Source organism: Schistocerca americana, chromosome 3, assembly GCF_021461395.2.
Source record: "Schistocerca americana isolate TAMUIC-IGC-003095 chromosome 3, iqSchAmer2.1, whole genome shotgun sequence".
NCBI classification, from domain to species: Eukaryota; Metazoa; Arthropoda; class Insecta; order Orthoptera; family Acrididae; genus Schistocerca; species Schistocerca americana.
The window spans coordinates 346,813,266-346,839,273 of record NC_060121.1 but is presented as its reverse complement, the minus strand read 5'-3'; the positions used below and the strand labels follow the sequence as shown (position 1 = coordinate 346,839,273).

Sequence of the window (26,008 nt, the reverse complement as noted above, 5' to 3'; positions counted from 1 at the left end):
AGCATGAAGCAGGTAAGTGATACTCTGACAAAAGGTGGGTTGAGGGGAGACCTCTAAACCGCTTCTTCTAAGTGTTGCGGCAGACATATTACACCTCCTCACATATGTCTCATGAAGAGGCTGCAAAAACAAAATAAGGGGCTACTATAAAGATTTTTATTGAGAGACAATCAGCAGCAGAAGGTCCGTCTTTTCTTTCTCGATAATAAGAGACAGCATTATTCAGTGAGTTTTGTGTGCCTATAAATGGATAGAGCCACATACTAATAGGCAGACTAAATTTACATTTACATCTATATCCGTACTTCGCAAGCCATCATACAGTGTATTTCCTATTCCACTCGCAAATATAGCAAGGGAAAAAGAGTGCCTGTATGCCTCCCTATGAGTGCTAATATCTCGTATCTCTATCTTCATGGCGCTTATGCGAAATGTATGTGGGTGGCGATCGGATCTTTCTGTGGACAGCATTAAATATCTGTTCTCTTAATTTTATCCTAGTGTTCCTAGAAAAGGACATCGTCTTCCCTCCAAAGATTTCCATTTGGACTACCTGGCGAGTGTAATCCGACTGCTGGGAAAAAATTACACACCATGCAAAGAGACTGTCATGATCAATTTAATTAATTAGCCTATCAAATTGATATCAATGACGTGCCGCCGAGTAGGTGGAAGTATGGGCTATAGTACCACAGATACCTATAATTCAGGAGTTGGAGTGGTAACCAGACGTTTTCTCGTTGCAACTAGATCTTTTAACGAAGCTTCTGTCTCCCACCTACACAGGGAGAAATGACCATCGTAATAAAATCACCTATATTACCGAATTTATAATGTGATATGTAGTATAAACCCGATATTTACAACTTCTCTCTCCTGTTACTTTCAGAGACTTCATATGTGATGAAGCATTTGGTTTCGAAAGTGAGGAAACATCCTGTGTGAGAGATAGAGCATGCTCTTAGCACTCCGCCATGAGACAAAAATGAGTTAAATATTCTACATTTTGTGTAGGAAATTCGAGGTATATGGATGACAACATCCCTACCTCAGATTGGGTAATGTGGGGGGAATCTATGTTGGGGTGGAAGTGCAATTAGAATTACATGTCCAAGCCATGTCTGCTCGTCTCGCATTGCACTGCGACCGGTGGCATGAGTGGGCGTGTGCATTCAGTCAACCAGAAGCCAGTGATAGCCAGTTAATTACAAAGAATGCTCCGACCTGTCGACTCTTGCCTGCAGTTATGGGGACATGTACAGACGGCGGTATCGTTTAGGTAGGTGAATAGCAAACTAGTCAGTATGCTGGGTGAGCGGAGACAGAAGTACACGCTTGTGCTGTATCAGAAGATTCAATATGACGTGTGTTTGCACTGAATGATTATTCTCCTCATGTACATTGATTGGTTCACTGGATGCTGGTCGTGGTGATAATATGAGCGTTCAGTATGGTGGGTGCATGTATGCCAGGAGACAGGTGTCCAGCTGCTGGTGTGGCCAGCACAGATGCAGGTCTCTCCTGGCCAACGTGGGGGTGGCTACCCAGCACTTGGCAGATGGCACATACTTCATAATGTTGAGTATGTGCGATCACAAGGATTTTTTCACCAGTGTAAGGTAGAAACATTGTGATGGAGGAGGGTGCTTGTGTTGTCAAATGTCGGTGCATGCACGACCTAGGATATATTTAGCGCTATGTTCCATTATTTGTGGCGAAAATTTCATTACTTGATTTGCAAGATATTTGCATGTGATTCTCAAACGTTGAAAGCACGTTTTATTACGAAAAAGGTGGTAAGGTGGTGGTGGGATTTTTAAGTGAGCTATTTGACACCTGTAAACTTTTAAACAATTAAATTGATACGGTAGTGCAAATGGACTATTTCCTGCTATTTTTTATATCGAAATTGCGTTAGCACTCCCTTTGTCCCCACATTAGCCAATAGGAACACAGTATTCTGAGGAGAAAGCATTGGGAGACGTTGGTTCACACGCAAACAGGAAGTAGCCACTTGAGAGAGACAGGAAGTGAGTCTGGAATTTCCCGATCAACAGTATGCCGCAACCTGATGCTTTGTTCGGAACTGCTAGATCAAAGGAGGCCAACATTCAGTCTGTAATCTGTGGTATTTAGTATTGAGATCTGTAATTAGGAGAGTGAGCCGTTTTTGACCTCTGTGGCGTCGCTTGGACACCAGGCACACGTGTGGATGTCCCAAATGGCGGCTAATCTACCGCACTTCATTGCATTCCTCAATGCTAATGGTTATTACATCATGGGAAATGGAGGCAGGCGTGAGCTCTACCAGAGTGGGAGAGCCCTGTCTCCCATAAAATAATTAAATAAAGTGTATACATCAACGCATTATTATTGTTGAAACTGATTTTAATTTTTTGTCATGAGATCCTTCCCTTCCAGCACAGATTGAGTTTTTTTCTGGCCAATTTCCATATAGGGGAGGGGAAGGTGGAAGTGGTGGAGTTGAGGGGAGGAAGGGGGGATTTCCCAGAGGAGGATGGGATAATAAATTGATCGACTTAATTAATCTGCATATCAGTTTGAGATCAAAACTGTACTCTTATCTGTGAGAGGGAGGTTTGGAGGATTGGGGAATTCCCAGAGGGGATGGGGGAGGAGGAGGAGCAGAGGATAGGGTGGTTTTCTTTTCAGTAGGACATATTATCCCCAGGGAGTCGTAAATCAATTAGCATAACGATAGGTTAACAGGAGGGGAAGGGGTACATGAAAAACCACTTAGCAGAACAATAGGTTGAGGTCATAAATCAATCAGCCATCGCAATTTAATTAATTTGCATATCAGTTTGATATAAAAAGTGTGCCAGAACATACATTACCTTACCAGTAATTGTGTGATAGTTCTATTTATCTGTCTTTGCTATATCTGGGATTGTGTGAATGCTTTTCTTCCAAAATTCCAATGGTATGCCTCCAGACTCACAGAACTAATGCATTGACTTGAACGACTGTTGGGTTGCTATTCCCCCAATTATTCTACAAATTCTGCAGGAATGTCACCTATCCTTTGTGCCTCGCTTGGTGATAAATCTTCTCAATAAAACTTTGTCAAACCCTGACTCTAATACTGGATCCATTATGTCTTCCAGATCGACAGCCATTTCTTTCTTTATTATGCCAGCAGACAGTTCCTCCCCTTCATAGAAGCCCTCAATGTACTCTACTCTGTCCAACCATCAGCTCTCTGCTCTGCATTTAACAGCGAAATTACTTCTACTCTCTTAATCTTGACATTTTTCTTTTAAATTCTTCTAATGTTATTTTAACTTTTCTGCGTGCTAAAAATGTCTCGCCAAGGATCTGCAGCTATTTCGATTTTTTTTTACACAGCCTTCTGATTTCATCACCTAGTGACTTTTATTGCTCTGTTTCTTTTTGTCCTAAACATTTTTACATTTCCGTCTTTCGACTGTCTTGCCTCACCTACAGTTTCACCGCAGTTCCCTTTCTTGTGCTTACAGTTTTTTGTCCTGCTTCTATTTTAACACTTTTTAAGGATGCCCGTTCCTTCTCAATTGCACTACCTAAGGTGATATTCATTTTTCGCACGATCTACAGCCACAGAGAACTTCGATTACACACGACCATTTCTCAATAAGTCAGTATCGGTCTGCCATTTTCTTGTACGTTGATTGTACCTGGCGATTTCTTTAAACTTGAGCCTACTCATCATAATTACAATTGGTTTGATTGCAAAAGTCCGTAGCGCTATTCCATAATATTAATAAACACAACAAATACACGTAGGAGGGAATTTAGTCGTCAACATTATATTCTCCTTCACTATTTACAACAGTCTGCCATCGCTAGGGTAACTTTTCGACTCCACGACTGCAGAAATCATATGGTTTTGAGGCAGGGAAATCGTCAAGTCACATTCAATGCGCATTTTCATCCGGAAAGGAAGTCCCATGAAGGTTTTTCACTGGAGCGTGGAAAAGGTGAAAATCTAAGGGAGGAGATAAGGTGAATAAAGTGGGTGCGGAATGACTTCCCAACCCAACTCCTGTACAGTGTTTTTTGTCAGTTTATCAGAATGTAGCGGTGCGTTATTATGGAGTAGCACCACTATACGCAGTGTTTCTGATCGTATTTCTTGGATTGCATCTACATGACGTCACAGTTGTTTACAATAAATGTCAACAGTGATTGCTACACCTTGGGGAAGCAATTCGCAGTACACCACACCGTCGCTGTCCCACAACATCCAAAACATTATCTGTTGTGGACGCGCACAATGCTTTGTACGGGGAGTTGCTGCCTTTCTTGAGCTCAACCATCCCTTTTTCACCTTGTTATCATAAAGACACAATTTTTCGGCAACAGTAATGATACAGGATATGAATGATTGGTGCTGTTTATTCGCCAATTGATGATGACGAAACAGAGATGGACATATGGCCACCCGCCGATTTTTGTAATTTTGGCTTACGTTAGAGCTTGCGGTGCTCATACACCTGATTTTTCATCCTTTCCCACTGCATGCAAATGCACCACGATGGTGGAATGATCATAGGTCATCACATTTGCCAATTATCGGGTACCGTGACGTGGATCATTGTGGATTAATGTGTTTAAACGACCTTCATCAAACACCGAAAGTCTTCCTGAATGTGAGAGTCACCAATGTCTAAACGATCCTCCTTAAAACGTGAAACCATTTTGTTCCCATGCTCTGTTCAATAAGATTATCCTCATACACGGCGCAAATGTTTCTGGCTACCACCGCTGATCTCGGCCCTCTATTGATCTCAAACAGATGAATATACCGGAAATGTTCCCATGTCTCCACTTGGCACTCCGTTTTCTTGAGTCCACAGCTGCACTCGCCTGTCTCCAAATGACAAAATGAGAATATGCAAACTCAAAAAGCAACAGTCAACTACAAATAAAAAAAGACAATCGAGAAAAAAAGCATAGCACACCGGAATACCAACATGCAAAACAGAAACGCTACGACCTCATGCACCAACCTAACAAAATGTGATCTGTTTTTGGGTTCGCCCTAAAATCCAATATCTGATGTCGGAATGCTGTTCTCGTGGTGACGTGCCCGTAGCTGACCTCTCCCGTAAATCTGGATGGTGACTAATCCTGGGTCTTTTGCCAATGGAGAGATTATCATAACACTTTCTCAGTTACAGACCACAGCATCTTTGGATATACATTAAGTGTCTTGCGGTAGTTTTCTTTACATTCTAAGTCCTCATGTTGTTGATCGTTGCTGATTTTTCTGCCTTTAGGGACAGTTTACAAACTGAAGAGTAAGAAACTTCTTCCGATCCTTCACCCACTTTTGACAAGCTTATTGAAGGAATGAGGATGACACGATATGCCGGAAATCTTCGGTCTCCACTGTCGATGATTTTGTTATTCAAAACCGAAACAATATGTGTGATCGAAAACTGGTGCCAGCACCTTTTCGATTAGTATTGAAAGATTCTAGCCCTCGACCATTGTGCATATACTATTTGAAAAATACTCGAAAATCTGTGAATCTATATTAATTTAAATTTTCCCCAGTTCCTCCTGCAGATAGATTTTCTTCCACTTTCAGAAATGTCGCTGGTCTCTAAACTTTAGTAAAGCATGTTTCATTACTTAGTAGGAAGTAATTATGCGTTATTGTGTACCTCTTTTGTATTTCCTTTTTAATGTTACGGGATTATAGCTAAAATAATTGAGCTTACTTTAGTCTGCTGGTACAATGCCATACAAAGATTGAGCATTGAGAAGGAAAGCTGTATAAGCACCATGATGTTCATAGCCTTCTCCAGTCTTTGTAGAAACCTGAAATCAAAGAGCATTGGCTAGTTTTCCAATTCGCCAAAATATGAAGCACTGATATCGGAATTTAAAAAATTGGAACTTTATTAAAATGCCAAGCAGATACTTTTGGAAAAGGAGAACTTTGGGAAAATAGTTAAATGAATGAATGAGTGTTCCATTGCAACATATTCTAATAAATAATTCTTGAGATAAGCTTCGCTCATAATAATTAGACTTTGCACTAACGTACTTGTGATCTCCAGGGACAGAGACAATGATGTGTGAGAGGGTACCCAAAACAAACCGAGCTGTTTTTTTAAACTTACTTATTCACTTTTTAAGCACAAACTCCCTCAATGTTCTTTCCACTTGCACTAACACACTTGTCCAATCTTTTATTCCATTTTTCAAAATATTGTTTAAATTCATCTCTCGTGATGCTTGACAGCGTCTCCGTCGTTTTTTTCTTCACCTCAACAACGTCAGCAAAATGCTTTCCTTTCACGTTCCTTTTCATTCTATGAGCAACAAAAAGTTGCGTGGTGCAACGTCTGGTGAGTATAGGAGGTGACAAACAGAGGTCATACCATTTTTGGTCAAGAAATGTTGTGCAGACAAGACTGTGTGAGCAAGGGCATTGTCATGATGAAAAAAAATCAATCCTCAATTGCAACAAATCAGGTCGCTTCTACCGTACATGTTTGCGAAATCTTTTCAAAACTTCCAAATAGAAAGCCAGGTTAACTGTCTGACCTGCGGAACAAATCCTGAACAGGCGCCTACTCTCACATCGAAAAAACAAATCAAAATTTTTAAACGTTTGATATCACCTGACAAGCTATCTTGGGGCGAGGCGAACTTGAAGTCTTCCATTGGCTTGGTTGTTGCTTTGATTCAGGATCGTAAGCATAGCACCAAGTTTCGTCACCTGTGATAGTTTTTGAGAAAAAGTTTGGATTACTTCAGGAGTCTTCTTTCAAAGCATAGCATAGCATACTTCCACACGACTTTATTTTTGTTCAACTGTCAGCAGTCATGGCACGAATTGGCAGCTACCCTTTTCATTCCAAAACCTTCTGTCCCCAATCGCTGCGCTGAACTCCAAGTTCCTGCTGACAACTCCAGAATTTCTTGAATGGTCCGTTGTCGATCTTCCTTGATAACTGCGCTAAAGTTTGTAAAATTTGCATGTGTTCGGGCTATGGTAGGACAACCAGAAAGAGGTGTGTCAGCAACTAACATTTCACCATTTCTGAAGCGGGAAAGCCACTCAGACACTTGAGTTTTCCCCATAGCATCGTCCTCGTACGCCGTTTTTAACTTTTATAAGAGTTTCTGCTCCACCTTTTCGGAGCAAAAAGCAGAATTTCATCGTCACACATTGTTCCTGAAAATCAGCCATTGCAAAAACGACAATCAGACAAAACAGTTGTCACTATGAACTGTGCCGAAACTCGTCCTGACCTTCAGCGGTGGCACTCGGCTTACCGCTTCTGGAATGTTTGCTCTATACACTCTTAGTGACAAAATTCAGCACTGCATCCAAAAGCCCTGCCCACAAAAAAATAGTTCGGTGTCTTTTCGGTACCCCCTCGAATATATGGTGCTGACATGTTTCACCAAACCTCATCCAGTGACCTTTTTCACTTTTAAAGTAAAATAAATTAACGCAGTCACGAAATCATTTTGCACTGATGTGTCAGTGTGTAAGTTATCACCAAACTCTTCTTTGTACTGTCAGTTCACTATCTGGGATAGTCTTTGTATCAGTTACACTTCTCTTGTTTTACCTAATTATATACTTAATTTACCTCATACAGATACAAACGCGTTGTCAAACTGTTTAAGCGTGCTGCGCGCTAAAATTATGTTCTTGCCCGTATCTTATATGGTTGTTGAGGGACTATCTACGCAAACCAGTAGGCACTCGGCGTGGTGGCTGAGGGGAGCGACCATAAGTGTGTCAGTTTGGTTTGGGCTGGTGTTTTAAAAAGGTGCATCCAGTTTTGCAATACTATATCTGCCACATATTTGACAACAGAACCTTCGTGTGCATTCTAACATATATAGAGGGCTACAAAATTTTTATTCCCAATACAACCATCGGAATTACAATAGTATATTGTTTGCGTGCCTCACGTACAACCTTGGGGTACTTTCTACAATTACGTTTAGGATCACCGTTTTCATTTACCTTTGACAAATATTGACTCTGCCCACCACAGGACGCACGACAAACACCAAATCGATGGTCAAACTCATGAGCATGACTGAAGTTAACCGCATTCGTTACTGTTGCTATGATTCGTCGCATTTAAACCATACTTTGGCTGCGGAGGCACATAGGTGGAGCTTTTCAAACACCCTCTCCCCTTCCTTTCCAAAGAAAAAGTCTCCTACCTTCATAGAATGTTGAGTCGATAACTATTAACGTTTGAAATAAGATAAGTTTTGTGTTTTTGTGTACATCCTTTCAAATTCTTGAAGCACTATATATTTTCTCAAACTTAACGTATCAGTTACGTAAAAAATGACAGTTTTAGAATCTTCCCTTGTCTTTGGCAAATTTCTGCGTATGCTCATGGACACTGTACATTTCTAAACACCGCTTGTTCCACAGAACTTCAATTGCTACTAAGAGAAGTGCCTTGCAACGTCAATGCCACAAGTGTCTGTGGTAGAGCCATGTTCCTTTGCATGTGACTCAACAGTGCAGTCATCTCCCATGCTACTCACTTATGTACCCTATACATGTATGTGAGTAAAACACATTAACATGCTACACGAAGAAGCATCTCGACTTACACAATAATGTATTATGTCAACATCACCTAATTACTGCAACACAGTTTACTGCCACCTTCAGACCTGCCGAAATCGTTAAACCGGATATTTGAAGTAATCAGGGAATCTTGACATAACAAATTATTGTATACACATTTATAAGGTCGCCTACTTTCGTCTGTCGTTACGTCAGTTTTTGAAAAAAGCGTCTCGACATTCACGAATACGTATTTCCATCGCTTTGAGACATTAAAGCACTTCACTCCGCCCCAAGCTGGTGCACAGACCTCTCGATCCGAACAGACCCAAAGGGCACCGACCGACCGCCGTGTCATCTTCATGATAGGTGTCACTGGATGCGGATACGAGGGGCTTGTGGTCAGCACACCGCTCTCCTGGCCGTTGTCAGCTTTCGTGACCGCAGCTGTTACGTCTCTAGCAAATGGCTTCTCAATTGGCCTCACAACGGCTGAGGGCATCCGCTTGGCAACAGCGCTCGCCAGACCCGAATGACCCATCCAAGTGCTAGCCCAGCCCGACAGGGCTTAACTTCGGTCATCTGACGGGAACCGTTGTTACTACTGCGGCAAGACCGTTGCTTGGTGCACAGGTGACAAAGCTTTACTCCGAAATGTGCATTAACCTTAAAAAAAAAAAAAAACATTGACTTGTTGCGCCATAATTTCGATAACGTGTTACACAACTGTGTGAAATCGCCATGTGATGGTCCAAGAATTATGTAAACTATAAGCATCAGAAGGTTTTGTATTATGGCATTTACAGATACCTAAGGCGCATTGCTCAATGGAGCAAAATAGCTAGTACATGTATTAATGCGTCTTTATTCTTACAAGGGCTGAATATTAGTAAACGACAAAGAAATGTAGGTGAATTAACTGAAACTCATAAAAAGTAGAACCATAGCAGAGACTATTTCTCATACCTAAGGAATGAAACGGTTACGTTCGCATTTCCTAAAGGGAAAGGAAGAACAGCCTCTGAACTAGGCGAAGTGTCGCAGTTCTGAAGAAGATTCATTATTTGGATGCATGGAGGCCAATCCCCATTTTCATTTTTGTCCCCCTCAGGTATTGGTTCCCACTAGTTTGTGAGCGTCCTCTCCCTCTTCCAGGCTAATGATGTTAATCTTCTCTACGCTATATAGCTAGGTATTGTACTTAAAATCTAAGACAATAAGTCTGCCCTTATAATCAGCATCCTTAACAATCCTTCTTATATACCGCAAATTTTCTTTGTCCCAAGAACTTTTTCTCCTCTGCTGCTCCTTTCAGTTTTAAGTTACCTACTGTTGAATATCTTAATAGGTCCCATTCATCTATTGTAACGTTACAGAGCGAGTGGTCAGCACACTGGAGTCACATTAGGGAGCATGATGGATCAAATCCGTGTCCGTCCATCAGGATTTAGATTTTCAGTGATTTCCCTAAGTCCCTGAAGGCGAACGCCAGGATTATTCCTTTGAAAAGGGTACGACCAATTGCCTTCCGAATCCTTTCGTCATCTGAGTTTGTGTTCCATCTCTAATGGCCACAATGTCGACGGGACGTTAAACTCTAATCATCATTTTTGCTCTGTTGATAAGGGTTTTTCCCTCTCCTATTCTTTCTATAATCTCTGTATTTCATACTTTATCTATTCACTAATCTGTCAACATTGTTTGGCCAGACCACATTTCACATACGTCTCATTTATTCTTCTCCGTTTTTCGCACAGTCAGTGTTTATTTCGCGTACATATCTGCGATGCAAATCCTTAGTTTCGGCACTCCTTTCTCAATTGAATTTCAGTAACTGCATTTCAATACTGACAACAGTAGATCTCTTTCATTGAAGAAAACTTTCTTCACTTGTGTCAGTATCCTTCTGATGTCTCCCTAGCTTCGATCGATATAAAGCCTTTTCTTGATCCCTCTCCCTACTACTAAACGCGTGTTCACAATTGTTCCCGCGGTACTTTAACGGCCTCTGAAACGTACTGATCATCAGTAAAAAGCCTGTTCACAGTGACTTAGGAAAACGGCCTTCAATTATGCCACCTTTTCTGCTACATAAATCTCAGGCCGCCATTGCTTTTTCTGGAGAATATTTGATTTATTTGTGCAATAAATAATAATTTTGCCATGTGATGCAATAACAGTGCGCTTTTAGAAGGTGCAAATGCAATTTCTTATCAAGTCTCAACAAAAAGTAAATCTTCTTCTTTAGAATTTTAAAATATTATCGTTGCTTTCTGTCTTTACATATGCGAAACCAAAAACTGTTGCCAATTTTTAAGATGCTTTAGTATCTGCTCTCAAAATGAGAAATAAATTATGCTACTTCAATTTATTAGTTTGATTGTCTCCAGACAGGTAATACACAGCTGTCTTTTATTTTAATCAGAGACTCATATGTATAATTTTCAACAGGTAACGATTACTGTGAATACTGCCGAATTATCAGTTGAATGATTCATTATTGCAAAATACTGACACAAATTATTTACAGAAGACGGAAAAATCTGGTATAAGCCGACCTCGGGGAAGGGCACGATGCTTCCCAGAGAAATGTAGGAGCAGCGAAGCACTACTAACCCTACGACTTATCTTCGAAGACAGTTCGAAGAAAGGTAACCTGCGTTTATAGCATTTGTAGATTTGTAGAAAGCTTTTGATAATGTTCCGAGGAATACTCTATTTCAGATTCTGAAGGAAGCAACCATAAAATACAGGGAGCCAAATGTAATCTACAAAACTTATATAGAAACCGGTCTGCAGTTATAAGGGTCGAAGGACATGAAAGGACAACAGTAGCTGCGAAGAGAGTAAGACAGGGTTTTAGCCTGTCTCCAGTTTTATTCGGTCTTCCACGGTTTTATTCATTCTGTATGTTGAGCAACAAGTAAAGGAAAACAGGGAGAAACCCGGGTTCCCGGGTTCGATTCCCGGCGGGGTCAGGGATTTTCTCTGCCTCGTGATGACTAGGTGTTGTGTGCTGTCCTTAGGTTAGTTAGGTTTAAGTAGTTCTAAGTTCTAGGGGACTGATGACCATAGATGTTAAGTCCCATAGTGCTCAGAGCCAAAACAAGGAGAAACTTGAAAGGTTTGAGGTTTGCCGACGACATTCTAATTTGTCGGAAATGGAAAAAGAACTTGGAACGGCACTTGAATAGGATGAATAGGAGTTTTAAAAGAGACTAAGATTAGTAATAATAAATGTAAAACAACGTTAATAGAATATAGTCAGATCAAATAAATCTATTCTGAGAGTATCAGGTTAGGAAGTCATACAGTAAAAGTAACTGACAAGTTTTACTGTTTGGGTAGCTAAATAAGATTATAGCAGAAGTGGAGGGGACATATAACTCAGACTGGCAACAGCAAGAAAAACGTTTCTGAAAAAGAGGTAATTATTAACATCGAATTTCAACTGAAATGTTAGGAAGTATTTTCGGTGGTTTTTTTTATCTGTAGCACAGCGTTGACCAAAAGTGAAACGTGGACAATAACAGTTCAGAAAAAGAAAAGACGGAAGCTTCTGAAATGTGCTGTTACAGGAGAATGTTGAAGATCAGATGGTTAAATCGAACAGCTAAGGAGGAGCCACTGAGACGAACTGGGGAAGGAAGAAATTAACAGCACACCTCGAATAAAAGAAGAGATTGTTTGATTTTGTTAATTTTGTGCACTATACGTTATAACAGATACACCATAATGATGATGATGACGTAATCATCAAAGAGCTCAGTGGATGAAATAGAAAGAAATATGCATGGTGTTCGTTTTAACTTGAGACAAATAAATATCTCGGAAACGACACATGTACGAAAAGAATGTTCTAGGTTAGATGTTAATGTCAAAAAAGGGGACATCTGTCCGTGCTACAACTGGCCACCCCTGATCGCCGCTTCTGCGTGGGCGGGGTCAGCTTTGTATTATCGATAGGAGGAGGAATTCCGTCTTATGCAAGACTGTCAGAACATAAAATAACTCACTGAAGATAGCACAAAAAGTGCTCAAACATGTCTGGCTAAAACGAAACTGAAAAGGTGTCTTGCATAAGACGGAATTCCTCGTCCTATTTTCATAGCAAGCACGGACATAAGAAGAACTGCAACACCATAAGATGATTATTTGTATTTTCAACAGGGAACCTCTATTGTTATTGCATATTCGGATCCTACGCAAAAAAAAAAAAAAAAAAAAAAAATATGCGCGCACGGTTTACTCAAACCATTGTTTTCCATTCGTCGTAGATAGCGCTGTACTCGACAAATATCAAACTTGCCTGTTTTTGCAATTAAAAACAGACGCATTTGATTTGACATTTCATTTACGCTTTAAATGTAAACCTTTGTGTCCGGCACATTCTCCACAAGAGCCAGGGAAGAACTGAATCGCGATTTCAGTGGTCACTGGATCGGTAGAGACGGTCCGCTAACGTGGCCTATCATATCACCTAACTTGATGTCGACGGATTTGTTCTTGTAGAGTCATCTGAAGGACATAGACTATGTGGAAGTACCAGCCTCTTGACAGAAAATGGAAGAATGTGTCGTAAATGCTTGCACAAACATTCTACCAGGCATGCTTTAGGTTGTATACATGCATTCTACGCACAAGTTAATAGCTGTATCGAAATGGAAGGTCGTGAGTTTGAGCATTTTTTGTGAATCACAATTAAAGCGAGAGGAAATGGCACTCACCGATATTAAGCACTCCAGTGGTGAGACGCACCCAATGGTGGGAACACGTTGAAGATGAACCTCGCTCAGGGAGACCTTCAACTTCAAAACCCGACAAAACCGTCAAACGTGCGCGCGCTCTTGTGAGATCGGACCGACGTTTAACAATAAGGATATGGGTGACCTGTTAAACGCTTTCACCGTACATCAAATTTTGACCGAAATTCTGCACATGCGAGAGGTTTGTGCCAAATGGTGCCGAAAAACATCACAACTGACCAAGACGCTCGAATAAACGTGTGCATTGATGTTCTTGAGAGGACTGACAATGACCCAGTTGTTTGATCACAGGTGAAGAATCCTGGGTTTTTGAGGACTATCCAGAGACAAAGCGACAATGTGAGGAGTAGCACACTGAGACAACAACTAGACCGAAAAAAGTTCGAATGAGCAAATCAAATATCAAAACAATGCTGATTTGCTTTTTTGACACTAGTAATATCGCGCATAAGGAACTTGATCCTCCAGAACAAACTGGCAACCAAAGTGTTTTACAAAGAGGTATTTGAAAGTCTCAGGAAAAGCATTAATTGGGTGAGACTGGACTTGACAGACAAGTGGATGCTGCATCATGACAACGCCCCATGTCTCACGCCGACACCCATCAAGGAATTTTTTTTTACCTCAAAAGGCAAGCCTGTCGTTCCACAGCCCCCCTCCCCCTATTCATCTGATATGAGTCCTTGTGACCTTTTTCTTTTCCTAAAACTGAAATATATCTTAAAAGGACGTCATTTTGGGACTCTGAAGAACACTCAAAAGAATGTGGCCGAGTTTCATCCTTGCAGTGCTGCTACCAAGACGGGGAACTACTACTCCGCCGGAGTTTAGCTGCCCAAGGGAACTGCTTTGAAGGGTACAGTATTGTTAGTTGAAGAAAATAAAAACTGTGGTGATTGTTATCTGCCAGAGTCTCAGTTCTTTTCTCATACACTTCGTAATTTATTCAACATCCCATACGTGGCAATCGCCGTAGGGTGCAAGGGCAGCTGCATTGGAACGAGCCCAGCGAAATTTATTTGTCTGTTCCACTCTCACGGCTCCTGAAATCCACAAACGTCAAGAGATATTGTGTTGTCAAACACACAAAAAATACCAGAAATACCAGAAAATTTTATGCTTAATTTTCATCACCCATTTTATTTTCTCACAGAATCTGCAAGTTATCTCTCGTAATTTTGTTATGTGTCATACGCAAGCCTGCCTTACATGCTGAAAGTGCGAGCTAAATATGTGACACATAAATGACTACGATCCGTATCTCAATACATATTACGGATTTTGACCAGATTTCAACAACATATTTTATTTGATACAATCAGAGTAAACTGCACAAATTAGTTTTCACGCATCAGTATGTGATGATACATTGAAATGTAAACTAAATGGAAAGGTAATTTTCTACGCTAACGACACAACTCAGTAGCGTGTAGTGACTCGATAAGGGCCCGGGAAAGGAGTGCCAGTGACGAAACGCTAATAGCTGAAGGATGTTTCACAGAAAATAACCCATAGCTAAAAAGGAAAACAACATGCAGAAAATTTCGAAAAAGCAGCACTAACAACACAAATAATTTTATTCTTAATGTTATGGATGCAGTGAACTGAAATAAGTTCTCAAGAACAGCTGTTTACAAACTTCCGACATGAGAAAACGGTAGTGACGATATCAGTTCAAAGATAATTTCAAAGATATTTTTGATGAAGAAAATGTCCTATACAGCGGACGTAGCAATCCTGCTTAAATGTACGTGAGCTTATCCTCGTACATACACTGAGGTGACAAAAGGCACGGGATAGCGATATTAACGTTTAAGGATGTCGGTAGTATCGCGTACACAAGGTATAAAAGGGCAGTTCATTGCTTGAGCTCTCACCTGAATTTAGGTGATTCATGTGAAAAGATTCCGACGTGGTTGTGGCCACAAGACGGGAGTTATCAGACTTTGAAAGCGGAATGGTAGTTGGAGCTGCACGCATGGAACATTCCATTTCGGAAATCGTTCGGAAATTCAATATTCCGAGATCCACAGTGTTAAGAGTGTATCGAGAATAACAAATATCAGACATTACCTCACACCAAGGACAACGCAGCGTCCGACGGCCTTTACTTAACAACCGAGAGCAGCGGCGTTTGCATAGAGTTATCAGTGCTAACAGACAAGCCACACTGCGTGAAATAACGTACGGCGAACTTATCCGTTAGGATAGTACGGCGAAATTTGGCATTAATGGGCCATGGTAGTAGACGACGGAGGCCAGTACCTTTGGTAACAGTACGACATTGCCGGGACCCCCTTTCGTGGGCTCTTGACCATATCGGTTGGACCCCACACGACTGGAAAACCCTTGCCTGGTCAGACGAGTTCCCATTTCAGTTGGTGCGAACTGATAGTAGGGTTCGAGTGTGACGCAGACCCCACGAAGCCATGGGGCAAAGTTGTCAACAATCGTGTGATAGCTCTCGTAGCAGCAGCAGATCATCAGAGGATTATGAGTAGACAAAGTTTCTCCGTTTTCTTTAGCTTCAACCCATATATTTTGGGTGTTCCTATGTATTTATCAGGCCTTCTTTAGTATGGACAGGAACTGTGATTGCTGTGTTCAGAGGCGAGTGAAGCTGGTGACCCTTCGTTCACAATTCCAGGCAGTGTTGGGTTGGGTCATGCAGCTTGAGGCGCCACTGTGGGGGAGCCTGACAAGGCGATCTGAGGGATGTCCAGCATGACCCACGTGTCCCCCAATCCACTATTACGACTGCCGTGGGTACTTCCCACACTGAGATTGATCTCACACCCTTGCTCGAGTAGGAGGTTATTCCAAGGTATGGCCAGCAACAAAAGATTTCCCAAGGGGCCGATTGAAGGACCTCCCTGGTTCGTCTGACGAACAGGTTTCGGGTGCTATTTGTGGCTAACAAAGTCTTTGAGCCAGATGAAGTCGCTCGCCTTGTGCCAGAGGAATCCTCTCAGCCTTCAAGAGTTGAGCATTCACAGAGAGTGAGCTTACTGCAGTTGGGGGCCCCAACGTTAGGAGCATAATCGGGCCCCTTAGGGACATGACTGCAAAGGTGGGAAAGTAATCCAGTGTGCACTCTGTGTGCTTACCAGGAGGAGTCATTCGAGATATAGCACGGGTGCCCCTGACTACCACGAAGAGCACAAGGTATAGCCAGCTGCAGATGTTGGCTCATGTTGGTACTGACAACGTGTGTTGCTTTAAATTGTAAGAGATTCTCGCTGTTTTCGGGTGGCTATGTGAAGTAGTGAAGACTGCCAGTCTTGCTTGTAAGATGAAGGCAGAGCTCACAACCTGTAGCATCGTTGACATAGCCTAGTGGAAGGTCTGAATCGGTCACTCAGACGGTTCTGCAGTCGTATAGAATGCTGATTCGTCAACTTCTGTCATAGGGTGGACGTTTCCGGAATCCGCTAAATAGATGAAGAGTCCACTACACGCAGGAAGCGGCTACGGGGGTCATGGGGGCTGTGTGGGGGGATTGGGCGGTTTTCTTTCAATTTAGAGGGCCTCTGGAAAGTGCAGAGAGGGCTTCAGTTTCAGAGCGTGCAGGACAAACACAGGAAGAGGGTAGACGTAGGAATAATCAATATTAAAAAAAGGCGTCCAAAAAGTTTTGCACAGTCGTCTCTAATTTTTTTAATTTTTTGCAGAAGGAGAATTAAATGGTTTGTGAACATACTTGGAACATTTAGCTATAAGTTGGTATATAAAAGTATTTTCTTTTGCTTACAGGTGAGCCTTAATGGAACGTGAAGTAGATGTCAGGTTGCAACAACGGTCGGTGATGGAGTTCATCTTCAAGACCGGTGATGACTCTGCCACATCTATTCACAGGAAGTTGCTACCTGTTTATGGGGAGTACACAGTGGATCGCAGCAGTATCCAGCGATGGTTGCAGAGGTTTAAAGAAGGTGATTTCTCTCTACTGGACTATCCACGATGCGGTAGACCACCGACGGCAGTGAGCGGTGTGAATAAGGAGACCATTGATCAAATCATCCAAAATGACAGACATGTGACGAGACGACAGCTTGCTGAAATGACTCGTTTGTCATTGGGTAGTGTGGTATCGCTGGTACAGTTACTAGGGTACAGAAAAATCTGTGCACGTTGGGTGCCTTAATTACTGTCAAGAGAAATGAAAACAATGAGGAAGACTGTGTGCGAGAGTCTCATGAAGACCTTTACTGAAGAGTGGAAACAGTGTTTTGATGGCGTCATTACCCAGGATGAAACATGGTTGTTTTTGTCTGAACCTAAAAGCAAAACCCAATTCATGGAGTGGCGTCATCCGGGTTCCCCTCGGAAGAAGAAACCAAGACTTTCACGAACAGCAGGCCGAAAGGTGATGGCCTCCTTCTTCTGGGATCAGTGTGGTATCATTTTCATTGATTTTTTGGGACCTGGTTCCACAATTAACAGGGACCATTACTGTTTGTCCTTGGACAAGCTGCTACGTGCTATCAAGACCCACTGACCACAGCTTCAGGGTCAGCTCATCAGACTACACCATGACAATGCCAAACCCCATACAGCCCTTATGACGCAGGAGAAAATCAGGAATATGGGTTGGAAAACTGTTCCTCATCCTCCTTACAGTCCGGACTTTGCTCCGTCTGAGTTTTGCCTATTTGATCGTCTGAAGGCCCACTTGCTCGGTAAGGCATTTAATAGTGAGAAAGACTTTATTTACTGCGTCAAGCGATGGTGTAAAAAGCAATGGCCAGAATTTTACCAAATTGCATTTATATCATGGAAAGAGCTTTGGGCCAGATGCGTCACGCCTGATGGAAGCTACATTGAGTAGGCTCAATATATAGCTAAATGTTCCAAGTATGTTCACAAAAAATTTCATTCTCCTCCTCAAAAAAATTAAAAAACTAGAGACGACTGAGCAAAACTTTTTGAACGCCCTTTGTAGTTGTCAAATGCCGTAGCCGTGTTGAAAAGAACCAGGGCTCCAAGCACTAGTAGAAAGCACTGCATCTCAAATCGTTACAGGTGCATAAAGCTGGCCAAAATCGGAAGTAAGTTCAGCCGAAAATTTTGCAAACGACCTAACCATGTTCAGAAAGGGTAGATTAAATGCAGTTGGTGATAGAGTTTTTGCTGTCAGAAGCAGTTTACCCTGTAGTGAAATTGAAGTACTGTAGATTGTTTCTGTGAGTTTGTATGGGCAGATATTATATTTGACAACCGACATAAATTAATGATTGGTTCCTTTTACCGACGCCGACCCCTACTCCGATGGTATAGTTGCTGAACAGTTCAAAGAAAACTTGAGTGTCATTTCAGATAGGTACCCTACTCATAAAATTATAACTAGCGGTGAGTTCAAACTACCCTTGGTATGTTGGCGAGGATTCAAGTTTAAATTCAGTGGTAAGCATGAAACGTCGTCCAAAATGGTACTGCATAGCTTCTCAAAAAATTATTTTGAACAACTAGTTCAGGAGCCCACTCGAAGTGTAAATGATTTCGAAAACATGCTTGACTTCTTAGCAACAAATAATCCTAACCAAATCGGGAGCACTGTGACAGCTGCAGGGATTAGTGACCTCCACGTTGTTGTAGCTAGACTAAATACCGTAACATCCAACTCCACCAAAAAACGCAAACTACATCTATTTAAAAAATCAGACAAAACTTCGCTTGACACCCTTCTAAGAGACAACCTGCACTCCTTCCATTATGACTACGTAAGCATAGTCCAGATGTGGTTTAAATTCAAAGAAATGATGGTAAACAGATGGCAGTTGAGACATATATACCAAATAAATTAATAATAAATGCTACTGAATCCCCGCGGTACACAAAACAGGTCAGAATACTATTGCAGAAGCAATGAATAAAGCATGTCAAATTTAAGAGAACGCAGAATCTCCAACAATGGCGAAATTTTACAGAAGCTCGAAATTTACCGCGAACTTCAGTGCGAGATGCTTTTAATAGTTTCCACAACGAAACTCTGCCTTGGAATCTGGCAGAAAAACGAGAGTTTTGGTCGTATGTAAAGTACACCCCAATGGCAAAACACAGCCTGTATCTTCACTGCGCGACAACAACAATGATGTTATTGATGACGCTGTCACTAAAGCAGAGTTACTGAACACGGTTTTCCTAAATTCCTTCACAAAGAAGACAAAGTAAAATACAAGGGGAGGTTTTTATAGTCCAACGCCTGGGAACAAGTATCACGAAATGGCGAAGGAATTGGATGTTCGCGTGCTACTTTCGTGACGTCGTCTATGGAATGTGACTGAAGTGCGCTGCAACCGAGAGTAGGAGACAGGGTATTGGACGTCCGTGGCTAATCATAGATTGTCGTGCTCGGGTGCTTGCCTGAACTGTAAAGCAGGATAGGCGGCGATCTATGGCAGATCTGACGATAGAGTACGACGCTGGTGCAGACACAAGCGATTCGGAGCACTCCGTTCAGCACACATAGTTGAACATGGCGACCCCTGCTTACGTTCTCATTTTGACTCAGCGACGTCACCAATTACAGTTTCAGTGGATATGATAGTGAGATAACAGCTCTCATTGAAAAAGTGAAATTAATTTTTATTAAATTAATGAAAGGTATTTCACCGTTAAGACCAAATTATAAAAGAATATTACTATTATCAATGCAATAATGTAGCTACGTAGGTGATTGTACCGTCTCTCTTCGTAGCTTTATTTGTACTGGGCAATATTTATGCATTACTTTTCGATAAGTTATGTGTTTGGTACATGCTGGGAGTGTATTTATATAAGAAGCGAACTTTCGCAAAGCATTAATTCAGTCTGTTTTTACTTACGTAGAGCATTTCATTGCAAACGGCATATAAAACTAGCCGTTCATATGAAAGTGCGAAAACCCATACGAAAAATAATCGACACGCTAAATTAAGGAGAGAGGGACGACATAATATCTAATACTACTCTGCATGTAATGTACTTGCTGTAACTTCCCCCCATGAACCATGGACCTTGCCGTTGGTGGGGAGGCTTGCGTGCCTCAGCGATACAGATGGCCGTACCGTAGGTGCAACCACAACGGAGGGGTATCTGTTGAGAGGCCAGACAAACATGTGGTTCCTGAAGAGGGGCAGCAGCCTTTTCAGTAGTTGCAGGGGCAACAGTCTGGATGATTGACTGATCTGGCCTTGTAACATTAACCAAAACGGCCTTGCTGTGCTGGTACTGCGAACGGCTGAAAGCAAGGGGAAACTACAGCCGTAATTTTTCCCGAGGACATGCAGCTTTACTGTATGATTAAATGATGATGGCGTCCTCTTGGGTAAAATATTCCGGAGGTAAAATAGTCCCCCATTCGGATCTCCGGGTGGGGACTACTCAAGAGGACGTCGTTATCAGGAGAAAGAAAACTGGCATTCTACGGATCGGAGCGTGGAATGTCAGATCCCTTAATCGGGCAGGTAGGTTAGAAAATTTAAAAAGGGAAATGGATAGGTTAAAGTTAGATATAGTGGGAATTAGTGAAGTTCGGTGGCAGGAGGAACAAGACTTTTGGTCAGGTGATTACGGGGTTATAAATACAAAATCAAATAAGGGTAATGCAGGAGTAGGTTTAATAATGAATAAAAAAATAGGAGTGCGGGGTAGCTACTACAAACAGCATAGTGAACGCATTATTGTGGCCAAGATAGACACAAAGCCCATGCCTACTACAGTAGTACAAGTTTATATGCCAACTAGCTCTGCAGATGATAAGGAATTGATGAAATTTATGACGAGATAAAAGAAATTATTCAGGTAGTGGAGGGAGACGAAAATTTAATAGTCATGGGTGACTGGAATTCGTCAGTAGGAAAAGGGAGAGAAGGAAACATAGTAGGTGAATATGGATTGGGGGGAAGAAATGAAAGAGGAAGCCGCATTGTAGAATTTTGCACAGAGCATAACTTAATCATAGCTAACACTTGGTTCAAGAATCATGAAAGAAGGTTGTATACCTGGAAGAATCCTGGAGATACTAAAAGGTATCAGATAGATTACATAATGGTAAGACAGAGACTTAGGAACCAGGTTTCAAATTGTAAGACATTTCCAGGGGCAGATGTGGATTCTGACCACAATCTATTGGTTATGAACTGCAGATTGAAACTGAAGAAACTGCAAAAAGGCGGGAATTTAAGGAGATGGGACTTGGATAAACTGAAAGAACCAGAGATTGTACACAGTTTCAGGGAGAGCATAAGGGAACAATTGACAGGAATGGGGGAAAGAAATACAGTAGAAGAAGAATGGGTAGCTCTGAGGGATGAAGTAGTGAAGGCAGCAGAGGATCAAGTAGGTAAAAAGATGAGGGCTAATTGAAATCAGTGGGTAACAGAAGAAATATTGAATTTAATTGATGAAAGGAGAAAATATAAAAATGCAGTAAATGAAGCAGGCAAAAAGGAATACAAACGTCTCAAAAATGAGAGTGACAGGAAGTGCAGAATGGCTAAGCAGGGATGGCTAGAGTACAAATGTAAGGATGTAGAGGCTTGTCTCACTAGGGGTAAGATAGATACTGCCTACAGGAAAATTAAAGAGGCCTTTGGAGAGAAGAGAACCACTTGTATGAATATCAAGAGCTCAGATGGCAACCCAGTTCTAAGCAAAGAAAGGAAGGCAGAAAGGTGGAAGGAGTATATAGAGGGTTTATACAAGGGCGATGTACTTGAGGACAATATTATGGAAATGGAAGAGGATGTAGATGAAGATGAAATGGGAGATAAGATACTGCGTGAAGAGTTTGACAGAGCACTGAAAGACCTGAGTCGAAACAAGGCCCCGGGAGTAGACAACATTCCATTAGAACTACTGATGGCCTTGGGAGAGCCAGTCATGACAAAACTCTACCATCTGATGAGCAAGATGTATGACACAGGCGAAATACCCTCAGACTTCAAGAAGAATATAATAATTCCAATCCCAAAGAAAGCAGGTGTTGACAGATGTGAAAATTACAAAACTATCAGTTTAATAAGTCACAGCTGCAAAATACTAACGCGAATTCTTTACAGACGAATGGAAAAACTGGTAGAAGCGGACCTCGGGGAGGATCAGTTTGGATTCCGTAGAAATGTTGGAACACGTGAGGCAATACTAACCATACGACTTATCTTAGAAGAAAGATTAAGAAAAGACAAACCTACGTTTCTAGCATTTGTAGACTTAGAGAAAGCTTTTGACAACGTTAACTGGAATACTCTCTTTCAAATTCTGAAGGTGGCAGGGGTAAAATACAGGGAGCGAAAGGCTATTTACAATTTGTACAGAAACCAGATGGCAGTTATAAGAGTCGAGGGGCATGAAAGGGAAACAGTGGTTGGGAAAGGTGTGAGACAGGGTTGTAGCCTTTCCCCGATGTTATTCAATCTGTATATTGAGCAAGCAGTAAAGGAAACAAAAGAAAAATTCGGAGTAAGTATTAAAATTCATGGAGAAGAAGTAGAAACTTTGAGGTTTGCCGATGACATTGTAATTCTGTCAGAGACAGCAAAGGACTTGGAAGAGCAGTTGAACGGAATGGACAGTGTCTTGAAAGGAGGATATAAGATGAACATCAACAAAAGCAAAACGAGGATAATGGAATGTAGTCAAATTAAATCGGGTGATGCTGAGGGGATTAGATTAGGAAATGAGACACTTAAAGTAGTAAAGGAGTTTTGCTATTTGGGGAGCAAAATAACTGATGATGATCGAAGTAGAGAGGATATAAAATGTAGACTGGCAATGGCAAGGAAATCGTTTCTGAAGAAGAGAAATTTGTTAACATCGAGTATAGATTTAAGTGTCAGGAAGTCGTTTCTGAAAGTATTTGTATGGAGTGTAGCAATGTATGGAAGTGAAACATGGACGATAACCAGTTTGGACAAGAAGAGAATAGAAGCTTTCGAAATGTTGTGCTACAGAAGAATGCTGAAGATAAGGTAGGTAGATCACGTAACTAATGAGGAGGTATTGAATAGGATTGGGGAGAAGAGAAGTTTGTGGCACAACTTGACTAGAAGAAGGGATCGGTTGGTAGGACATGTTTTGAGGCATCAAGGGATCACAAATTTAGCATTGGAGGGCAGCGTGGAGGGTAAAAATCGTAGAGGGAGACCAAGAGATGAATACACTAAGCAGATTCAGATGGATGTAGGTTGCAGTAGGTACTGGGAGATCAAGAAGCTTGCACAGGATAGAGTAGCATGGAGAGCTGCATCAAACCAGTCTCAGGACTGAAGACCACAACAACAACAACCATATGATTATTATGTCCAAATAGAGAAATATGTTCTTGTTTCTACGGGATGTTCAAAAAGTCTCTCCGCAGTGCCGTATGATGGTTAGCCGCTCGTGCCGTATGATTGTTCGCCTGCCTGGGTTACTTCACTTCAAGTGGATTCTCCCAACATTCCACTGATTCGTTTATCTCAGCCAGCGTCAGTAGTATCGTTGGTGTGTGTCATAGAGTAATATTTACTCTATGGTGTGTGTAGTTAGGTGTTGACGTGAAGGTTTAAGTTTAGTTCCTTTGTTCGTTTGTTTCATTTTTGTCACTGTTAAAATGCTAACCATTGAATAACGGGTGTTTTTTGTCAAACAAGTGTTCAAAGCTGACGGTAAATACACAGTTTCAGTTCGTCAAACAGTTAATTCAGTTTTCCCGGAGACAACACTCCCACTTTGCGGTCCTGTGCGAGATTTGATTAACAAATTTCGAAGTACGGGTTCAGTGACAGATGCACCGAGAAGTGGTCGTCCTAGCGTTTTGTCTGAGGATAAACTACTCGATATTTCCGATAAAATGTCCATGAGTCCGGACAAGTCAGTAAGAAAACTCGTCCAGGAAATCGATGTTAGTGTCGGAACGGCCCACACAGCTGTAAGGAAAAAATTAGAACTGTTCCCATACAAAGCGACAGTCGTGCAAAAGCTGAAAAATACTAATCATGGCAAGAGACTGCATTATTGTCAATGGTTCAAAAATTTCGTTCAACATAGTGGAAGGTATATTCTTAATGAAACGTTTGAGGCGTGGTTTCATTTATCCGGGTACATGAACTCGCAAAATTATCGTATGTGGAGTACTGCAAATCCATTGTGTATTCATGAGGAACCACTTCATTCTGTGAAAATAGGAGTTCGGATTGCAATTTCTAGACTTCGGATTGTGGGTCCCATATTTTTCAACGAAACAGTAAATGCACAACGACACTGCAGTGATATTCTGTACTCATTCATAGGAGAACTTGTGTTAAGTGAAATACTGAACGGTTATTTTCAACAAGATGGTGTAACCGCGCATACAGCTCGCGTTTCAATGTCACTGCTTGCTGATGTTTTTGGTGATCGCATAATTTCACAGGGACTTTGGCCTCCACGATCTCCTGACCCAACACCACCTGACTTTTTCTTCTGGGGTGCAGCGAAAGCGACTGTCTATAAAAAACCGTCCAAATTCCATCGATGAATTGAAAACTGCAATATACACTTTCACTGCTTCTGTTACAGAAGAAATGTTACAGCTTGTGTTTGGAAACATGATTAGACGAATTGAATTGTGTATTCAACAACAGGGGGGACACTTTCAACATTTAATGTGAAAATTTGTAAGTAAAAATGAATTTCAATAAATTAATAACTAGTATTTCACTGAGTTTCATTTCGGTATATTCACTGCGGCATACGGCATGCGCGGCTAAGAATCATACGGCACTGTGGAGAGACTTTTAGAACACCCCGTACCTTTGTACATCACGAAAAATGTAGCTCTTGTATATACAATGGAAGACATTCATACAATCTAAATTGTGCACGAATGAATAAATGAAATGAATTAAATAAACTGAAAAATTTCAGGGGAAAACTGAGGGAACAAGCAAAATCAAAGAGACTTGGTACTTACTCTATGATTTTTTGATAGCACACAATGCACGAACGCAACTCTGCTGTCCAATCTGAGTTGTTTCCAACATCCATTCTGCGTGTTTCCTGCTCCAGACCAGAAAATCGCTGCACCGTGAAGTCTGTATAGGGAAGGTGCCCAAGAGATGCGATGCGCTCCGACACAACTTTGAGGAGAGCTTCGGTGTGTACCATCGAAGACACAAAGAAGCAGTCGAGACCGTCCACGACCATAATCAGTGAAAGCGGAACGAAACTCTGAATGGCGTACACGGCGATGTAGAGTAAGAGAGGCTCCTTATAATATTTTCCTGGTAGCGGTATCAAGGGCAGTAACCTTTCGGAAGGGCAAAGTATCAAAGGGAATGGCAACCACACGAAAACTAGCCCATAAATGTACCCTGTAAGCACGAGCGTCAAGAAATTGGCTTTCTTGTGTGCTGCTTCCAGCATCACCAACAGATCTTGGTCTTTGCTTACAGTTAAGTACTGACGTTGGGCGGACATGAGTTCGTCCAAGCTGCGTACGATCTCGTAATATTCGTGCCGTTTCAGGTAGAAGATGGCCGCTTTGAGGACGCCACAGACCACCTCGAAGGTGTGCAGCAAGGTGAGCGTAACGTCGTTGATGTCGCCCTCCGCAGAGAATATGCTGACCATGCACATGGCGATGTAGGCGAAGCTGCTCAGCTGGATGAAGGCGCTGTAAGCCAGGTAGAGTGGACCCCTGGACTTGGACCAGAGGCCCCCCAGGAACAGG

The 26,008-nt window shown here is 41.7% G+C and overlaps 1 protein-coding gene across 1 annotated transcript in view; it reads right to left on the bottom strand.

The window, feature by feature from the left end:
• Nucleotides 1-25,692, bottom strand: part of LOC124607363 (odorant receptor Or2-like) — a 42,265-nt gene extending 16,573 nt beyond the window's left edge. Inside the window, exons 1-2 of the mRNA XM_047139670.1 lie at nucleotides 25,250-25,692; nucleotides 5,730-5,829 (exon numbers count right to left, since the gene is read on the bottom strand). Of these exons, the coding sequence (XP_046995626.1) occupies nucleotides 5,730-5,829; nucleotides 25,250-25,482 (333 nt within the window). The 5' untranslated portion in view covers nucleotides 25,483-25,692. The remainder of the gene's footprint in view (nucleotides 1-5,729; nucleotides 5,830-25,249) is intronic.
• Between the last annotated feature and the right edge of the window lie 316 nt (nucleotides 25,693-26,008).